Source organism: Neopsephotus bourkii, unplaced genomic scaffold, assembly GCF_033783945.1.
Source record: "Neopsephotus bourkii isolate Nb327-2 ecotype Australia unplaced genomic scaffold, CSIRO-AGI_Nbou_v1 NB_1780, whole genome shotgun sequence".
In the NCBI taxonomy this organism is placed as follows: Eukaryota; Metazoa; Chordata; class Aves; order Psittaciformes; family Psittacidae; genus Neopsephotus; species Neopsephotus bourkii.
The window spans coordinates 4,396,829-4,404,410 of record NW_026902254.1 but is presented as its reverse complement, the minus strand read 5'-3'; the positions used below and the strand labels follow the sequence as shown (position 1 = coordinate 4,404,410).

The following is a 7,582-nucleotide window of genomic DNA, read 5'->3' as shown; positions in this document are numbered from 1 at the left end:
TGCCTTATTCTGAAATTGACGTGCTTAGTGGCATATTCTTTTCTCTGAAATACTCATTACTTGTGAGTCAAGACTGGTTGAATGCCTGTCAAAATTATGGTACTCCCTAAGTAACTTTTCCACCCATTTGACCATTTTAATTCATTTTAATACTGTTTCACCATACATCACTTTTACTTGATTTCATATAGACATAAGAACTGAAAGGGTTCCGAAGTCAATTGTTTTGTCAGATTATCATTTTCTGGGTTATCAAAAAGCAGTTCCTTTGATTCTGTTTACTTTACTCCCAGAAGCTGCGATGAAACCTTCATCCGGCAGCTAATATATTTGATTTCATAGTCCACAAGCATCCCATGAACCTTACTTTTCTCACTTCTTTACTTTGTGGGGTTTGATAATTTCAGTCGAAACATTTCACACATACTAAGCCTGTGCTTCTCCTTAATTTTAGCTTTAGAGATGATGAAGTGTTCTTTTTCAATGTGCCATTAACATCACCAAACATATTTCACACAGCCCTCACAATGTTTTCCAGGTAATTCTGTGAAATTAACTGGTGGATGTCTGTTCTTCCTATTTTGAAATAAACTTGGAGTATCAAAGATTTGTGATACACACACTTTCTTTCAAAACAGAGAAGACACTTGATTTCAGTGAAATTGTATTTCACTTGAGTTTCCTAAAATATCTCAAAATGCAAATTTTCAGAAACCTGTGAGCAGTGTGTATTCACTGCACGTACTGCTCAGTTTGGAGAACAATAGTAACTGCATTTGTTATTCCCACCTTCCTACACATGTTAATTGCTGGTACAGCAGAATATCATATTCACGCATGTTTATACAAAAATCATCCATCCAAATCAAAAGCTGAAGAGCCAAGAAGCTGTTTTGTGTTGTGACAGTTCACTTGACAAAGTAGTTTTGTGTAATTTATTAGTACATGATATCTTCTGCTGTAACATTTGCTTCTTCTGTTTTAGTCTTAATTTTAGGGAAATGAATCCCACTAATGGCTATTAGCAGCAAATTCACTGCATGTGCTGTGGCACTTGCCACACAAAGCCAAAAAGAGTCTTCAAACCTTTCTTCTAAGACAACGAATTGAAAGACATTTTCCCGAAAACTGGCGATTCTTTCTGTGAGGCGATGAAGTTTCACAGCAGCCATAAAGCTGGTGACTGCAAGTACTAGAAATCCACCTGCAATGAAATGAAACAAGGCAGATTATGGTTGGGCTTCAGAAGACTTACTGAATACAACAGTGGGTGTGATACAGAGTAGGGATGGGTTTAGGCATGGTTTAAACATCTTCAAAATGCTTGGTTTTTATTGTATGGCCAAATGTTGTACCAGTGTTGGTAATAAAGTCCTTTCTTCAATGGTACAGACAGAGCCTAACGACTGGCATTCACAGCTCCTGTAAAAAGCTGATAGATGCGAATTCACTGCTACCTTCATTTTATTCACAAGTATTTAAGTCAAGAAAATATTCAGTTAGGCAAAATAAGGGGCATTTAACATTGTGTATGAATGTGACTGGTAAAAGCTACTGGTAAATGCTGTTACCTGCAATGAGGTTCCAAAGGCAAACTCCTGCTGGACCTTTAATAGCCCGGTAAGGAACTTTTATTGCGTTCAGAATGCAGAATCCAAAACTGACCAGAGAAAAGGAAATGGCCACGCAGAGGAACATTATAATGATCACGTGCAGGCCTGTATTCAGCTTTTTCACCATGTGTGGGAAAACTGTCAAGGAAAGAAAACGTCATCTAGTCAGTGTGTTTTTTCTTGACAACAGTAAACATCACACTGTGCTGGTGCTACAGACTTAAATTATACTGAAACAAGACCATCTTTTACAGAGGTGATCAATTCAGGTAATTACACACACCTTAGTTCACAATGCTTTATTTGTTACTACATCACACAAACTAGGGATATTCTACTACAGGAATATCCTTTACAAAGGTGCTGTGAATAAGGACTCAGGCTTAAGTCCTGCTTAATTTATCTACTTGTGTTAATGTCTTTATCTCTGCTATAGAATTAATTAGTAATTAATTAATTATAAATTTTATTAAAGAGTCCAGAAAGCTGTACAGAGATTAAAGGAGACTGGCTACTTTTTCCTCATTCTCTCTGACAGGATAGGGTTAGAGAACTGGCATGGTATTTCTGAATGCCTCAGAGGAGCAGAGCAGAGCTGGAAGAGGTTTGACCTGATGGCTGGTCTGCCATCCATTCAAATTCACTGGACAGAGTAATTGAGTGTGACTGCTCTGCCCATGTCATGAAGTTGCAGCTGCAGTCAGAGCTTGAGCAAGACTTGGGTATTGTAAAAGTGACTAGTCCACATTCATCTCAGCTTAACAACTGATCCAAGTTAAGGTTGCTCTGATTCTCTTCATTCCTCTTAAGTCCCACAGTCCTGCCTGCCTTTGAGTTTTTAGAATGGTGCTGTGCAGTTGCGTAGTCAGCCACGACCCTATGGGAAACTAATGGGTTTTTTGGTAGGTTCATTTTTTTGCCAGCTTAACTTCTTGACCAACTTCACTGCAACAACTCCCAGAGCCATTGCAAAGGATTGGGCAGGACAACATTCCTGTGGGCTACAGAGAGGATGAGGCTGCAGCAGCTTCAACTTGTATCGGTTTAAGTCACAGTGGATCCACACACTGAACAGAAAATCATTAATGCAAAATAACATTTTCACTACAGCACATGATGTGCAAAAACTGGTAATCACCCAAAGTACAGATCAGTGTCTAAGTGCTTTTGAGACCTCAAGAAAATCTTTTAAGTTAAAAAAAAGTAGAAATTCTTACAAATGTATTGAAGAGTTCAGCATTTTTTTCTCTCCAAAGTTACGAGGAAAAAAGGTAAAAATGTCTTCAACACATTAATAAAGTTAGGAGTGTCTGGCTGTGGCAGGCAGCTGCATTAGGAGAGCTAGAGAAATGCAGAAATCTGGCCAGCTAAATAGATCTCTATTTCTTAAAGGAATAAAAAGATTAAGGAGTTCAACAGAGAAAGTGAGGGCAGAGGCATGAAGAGATTGCAGAGCAACATTTGGCATAGGAAAGAGTCAGTCAAGGGGAAGGTATGATTTACAGGGTCATCTCCAAATGACTTTCACTCCCTTCACAAGACCAACAGGAAACCCTCAATCTAGCCTTAGGGATTTCCCTCCCCCACCTCCATGTCTTTATTTCAGGACATTACAGAACACAACTGGTAGAAAAAAGCCCCAAATGATAGATATTTTACATTTGCACTCAGATCCCAAACCATAAAACCCACAAGTCAGCCACAAATACAAATTTAATAATAGTAATTTGCATTCTATGAGGTCTTTAAACAAAAAATGTTTTTAAAGTTGAACTTGACATCAGAGTAAAGATTCAACCAAACCTGTACTTACTTGTGAACTGGGAGCGCCGCCCGCCCAACCCACATTGCCGAATTTTGCCGCCCCGGAAGAGTCCATAGTAAATTTCTCCAATGAACTTGACCAGCTCTGGATCTGTGGCATTGACCAAATCAGCTCCTGTTTTGCAAAGGATCTTCCCAGTTATCCACTTTGGGGTCCCCATTGCAACAACAATCAGGATAAAAGACACAAAACTTACTAGGGAAGCCAAGGCAAATAAAGTCTTTTTAAAGCAGCCAGGCATCCTAGTGGTTTCAAGGAATCATCACCAAGGCCTCTGTGCAGCAGGCACGTCTCCGTTCTTGCTAATGCTCCAAAATTCACAAATGAAGAGCAGGTGCTTCAGAATATATCTCATTGTACTTTGAAGCTCCAGAAATTAATCAGTACAGTTAAAAATCAAATGAACAACGTATTTTGCTGCGATAACATCCTGAAATGGTTGCAAGGAACATCTTCGTTATACTGTAGAGTGGTGATGCTTGTTTCTGCGGAAAGTAATCCTATATCTATTGGCTGGCTAAGGTTTCATCAGCGGTTTAATTGTCCTGCTCAAATGACATCAAGTTCTTTACTGTAACCTCATGGGAAGAAAATGAGGAGCAGAATCCGGTTTTTTAGATTGTTAAACGTGGGTAAGTAGCTGCGTGCGGGGAGCCAAGGATTAAACCAGGCAATTTGGCAGCCGGGTTCTCCGGGCTCCTGAACCGTAGGGAGCCCGCTGTTCCCCCCCGCCCGCCTGTACATGTCGGTGCCGCCGGGGCGGTGCAGCTCCGCTCGGAGCGGAGCCCTCTCCTCTCTCGGCCTGCCAGCGGAGGGAGGCACATCACCGGTGCTCTGCGCCGTGCTGCACATACGGATCCTCCGAACATATGCGGTTCTTGCCCCCCAAGGGACTGAGCTAAACGGCGTAATCCAAGCTACAGGCGGGACCCATGGGTGCTGAACAAACCCGCCTGTAATTGCCTGCACTTCTACGATTACCGCTACTTCAGCCCTACAGGGACCTCTATAACCTCTAATTAATTAATTAATCAATTAATGCTGGCGGTAACACAGCATGTGGCTGGAACTCAGACCAGGAGGGACGGTTGCCTCGGCCGGGGGAGCTGTGAGGGTGGATGCCTACAGATAGGTGCCTACCCCTCAACACTGCCGCCTCAAGGGTGCGGAATTTCCTGAGATAAAAGTCTCCCAGCGGCACTACCCGAGCCCCAGGTGGGGCCCGGCCAAGATCCCGCGATTTCTCCTCCCCGCCGGCTGCGGGACTGCCCCGGAACCGCAGCAGGAGGAGGAGGAGGGCGCTCCTCCCCCGTAGGCTCCGCCACTGCTACCAGAGGCGGGCGCTGTCGCCTTGCACCCGCCCCCGGTGGGGGCAGCCCGCATGCGCAGGCGGAATCGGCTGGCCACCCAAGCGAAGTGCTGTGCAGCGAAGTAGTGCTGGAGCTAGAGTGGGGTGGCTAGGGCTGGCAGGGAGCATGGCCGCGGCGGGCAGGGTGCTGGTGTACGGGGGTAGAGGCGCGCTGGGGTCCCAGTGCGTGCGGTACCTCAAGTCCAAGGACTGGGTAAGCGTCGGCCGGGCTGGAGGTGGCGAGGTGGGGAGCGCTCCCGATCGAGGGGCAGCGTGAGGCGGTTGGGCGGCCAGGTGCTAACGCGCTGCTCTGTCTGCAGTGGGTGGCCAGCATCGACCTGGCGGAGAACGAGGACGCCAGCGCCAGCGTGGTGGTGAGGATGACCGACTCTTTCCCCGAGCATGCAGAGCAGGTGGGTTGGCGCGCAACGGCCTGAGGCGGTGGAGAGGGGCGGCCAGCCGCTTCTTCGTGCTCTCATCCGTGCTCTTGCCAGTGCTGCGGCCGCAGGGAGGGAGGCGGCTGCAGGGATGGGTCCGGATTCGGGCAAGAAGCAGCCGCTGTGGGCAAAGGAGCGTACCGGTGGCGGTGTCCTCAACCCGAAGATCATCACATGTCCTTGTCACTGCTTCCTTCTTTATCATTTGTAATTTAATTGCATGCATGAATATGCAGAAAGAGCTTGGTATGGGATTTTGGAGGTTCAGCACGTAATGCAATTTTGTGTTACTTTTGGCGACTTGAAAAGTCACAGGCTGAATCAGGTGACTATAATGAAGATGAAGTTGGACACCTTAAAATGCAACATCACTTCTCCCGAATGTCCTAAATCTTAAATACATAGTTTGTAGGTAAAGAGGTATACTCAAAGCATGCAAACTCTAAGCTCCGATGGGATATGTAGAGAATACACTGGTTTCCACAAAGGTGAATATGGGAGAATCAAAGCTAGCCTAAAAACTGTTCTGCTTCATTCTCAAGAGATGGGATTTAGTTTTTAATTTGTAACTTTTAATTCTATTTTTCTTGTTGATAAACTGAATCATTAGCCAGTGTTTTCTTTATGTCTACTAATTCTTAAGGCTATTGAAGAGTAATGAAGAGTTTGTAACGTATTTTTTAATGCTTAACTGTTGTGAAAACCAGCGGATATTTGTTTTTGTTGAGAGGTTGTGTGCTTTTCACTTTGGCAGAGACTATTGGTAGGCAACACATTTATTGCAAACTGTGAAGTCTTGTATTTGAAAGTGAAAAATATACTGGATATTTAAAAGTATACAAATATAAATTTAGGGGCCAGACTTGAACTGATGGTTGTAGTCTAGATAGAAGCAATAAAAAGGCTAATCTTCAGTTGTTCATTTCTTGCACTGTCATCAAAAGTGACACCTGTAGTCCTGGTCAGACCTGGAGTTTCATTTTCCATGTTAAGCAGCACCATACCCAGAGAAGAACCTGTCAAAAAGTAAGTCACAAATAAAAACTGTTAATGATACAGGTCAGGGTCAAATCTTTCAGTCCAGCTAAAATCAGTTATTTCCCATACCATCATGCACTCTGCAATCTGACCTTCTTTGGGCTGGCTTTCATCTGTAGTTCTCTTACAACACGATTACTTTGAGTTCATATAGATCATAAATGTTAATTTTATACAGTTACTTCAATTGCTGTGTGTTGTGTTACCTGGCTAAAAAGTGGGTCAGTCTTGACATTTACTTCTGTGCCTTACTCATCTAGCGTTTCCAATGCATCTTTGTTCTGTGTACTGTAGGTGACAGCAGAGGTTGGAAAACTCCTTGGTGAAGAAAAGGTGGATGCAATCTTGTGTGTAGCAGGAGGATGGGCTGGAGGCAGCGCCAAAGCTAAGTGTAAGCCTTTGGTACATGCGTGTCAGTAAACACGTGAATGAAATCTGAGAGGAATCCTTAAAAATCATGGTAATAGGGGTATTTCAGATGGTCTTTCTTCCCAAGTCCAGAAGAGGACGTGAGCGTAGAAGTACAGAATGGCTCAGTCGCAATGCTGCTTAGTGCTTCTCTGAACTTTTGTGTTTAAATTTGTACGGCACTTGGTATTTTCAGTAATACTTCTTGATGTGCCAGTTTGCACTGAAAAATCTTGATGCACTTTATGAAAGAGTTCAATGTTACTAGCTATGAACTAACTTCTGCTGAGTTTACCTATATCAGGCAAATTACATAAAACAACAGCTGGGCAGAAACAGTGTTGTTTCCCAGTTCATTGCTGTATGCATATAAGCTCAGTTGCCTCCTGTAGTTCTCCGAGCTATTAACGTGCAATGCAGTGTTGGAAGGGGCTGTCTAATGGCCTGAGATCATGCTACAGAAAAAAAGCCTGTAGACATAGAATATTCAGAATGAAATTTTACACTTTACCTGCTAGTGTTTCCTCTGTCTGGAGGAAATCTGATAAAATGTGTTCTGTTCTTCCCCCATTCCAGTTTGGACATTAAAGGCAAAGATTTCTCTTTGAAGAGTGGCAAGATTGAAAGGCATATGTGCTTATGCTACAGCTGCATTATGTTAGATTGTTAGCTTAAATAAGCTACTTTATCATAACCATGATTTATAGTGATGGTGTTGATAAAGCAGTAGGATATCTTGGGATAGGTGGTTGGCTTATACCACAGTTATTTAGACTTGTTCCATATTGTGTTACAGAAATGGTCATTCTGAAATACTAGAATCTTCGGCGTTACTGTTTTTCTTTTTTCCCATGTAGATATTGATAATAAAGAAAACTATTGCTGAGAGTTTATATTTTGCTTTCATTTGAAG

General features: G+C 43.2%; 2 protein-coding genes across 4 annotated transcripts in view; one reads left to right on the top strand and one right to left on the bottom strand.

The window, feature by feature from the left end:
* Window positions 1-291: 291 nt before the first annotated feature.
* CLRN2 (clarin 2) lies at window positions 292-4,472 on the bottom strand. The gene is made up of 3 exons (XM_061379737.1): window positions 3,427-4,472; window positions 1,572-1,751; window positions 292-1,204 (listed from the first exon to the last, which is right to left on the bottom strand). The coding sequence occupies exons 1-3, from the start codon at window positions 3,677-3,679 to the stop codon at window positions 939-941; spliced, it is 699 nt and encodes a 232-aa protein (XP_061235721.1). The 5' UTR covers window positions 3,680-4,472; the 3' UTR covers window positions 292-938.
* Window positions 4,473-4,823: 351 nt separating this feature from the next.
* The window catches only part of QDPR (quinoid dihydropteridine reductase), a 169,890-nt gene continuing 167,131 nt past the window's right edge, over window positions 4,824-7,582 (top strand). For 2 of the 3 annotated variants that reach the window (XR_009729474.1, XM_061379732.1), the window contains exons 1-3: window positions 4,825-5,000; window positions 5,107-5,199; window positions 6,556-6,652. Coding sequence is in view for 2 of the 3 variants with exons in the window: in XM_061379732.1 (XP_061235716.1) it covers window positions 4,914-5,000; window positions 5,107-5,199; window positions 6,556-6,652 (277 nt within the window). In the remaining variant the exon portion in view is untranslated. Of the gene's footprint in view, window positions 5,001-5,106; window positions 5,200-6,555; window positions 6,653-7,582 lie in introns of all 3 variants that reach the window. The other variant, XM_061379733.1, reaches the window with a different exon arrangement.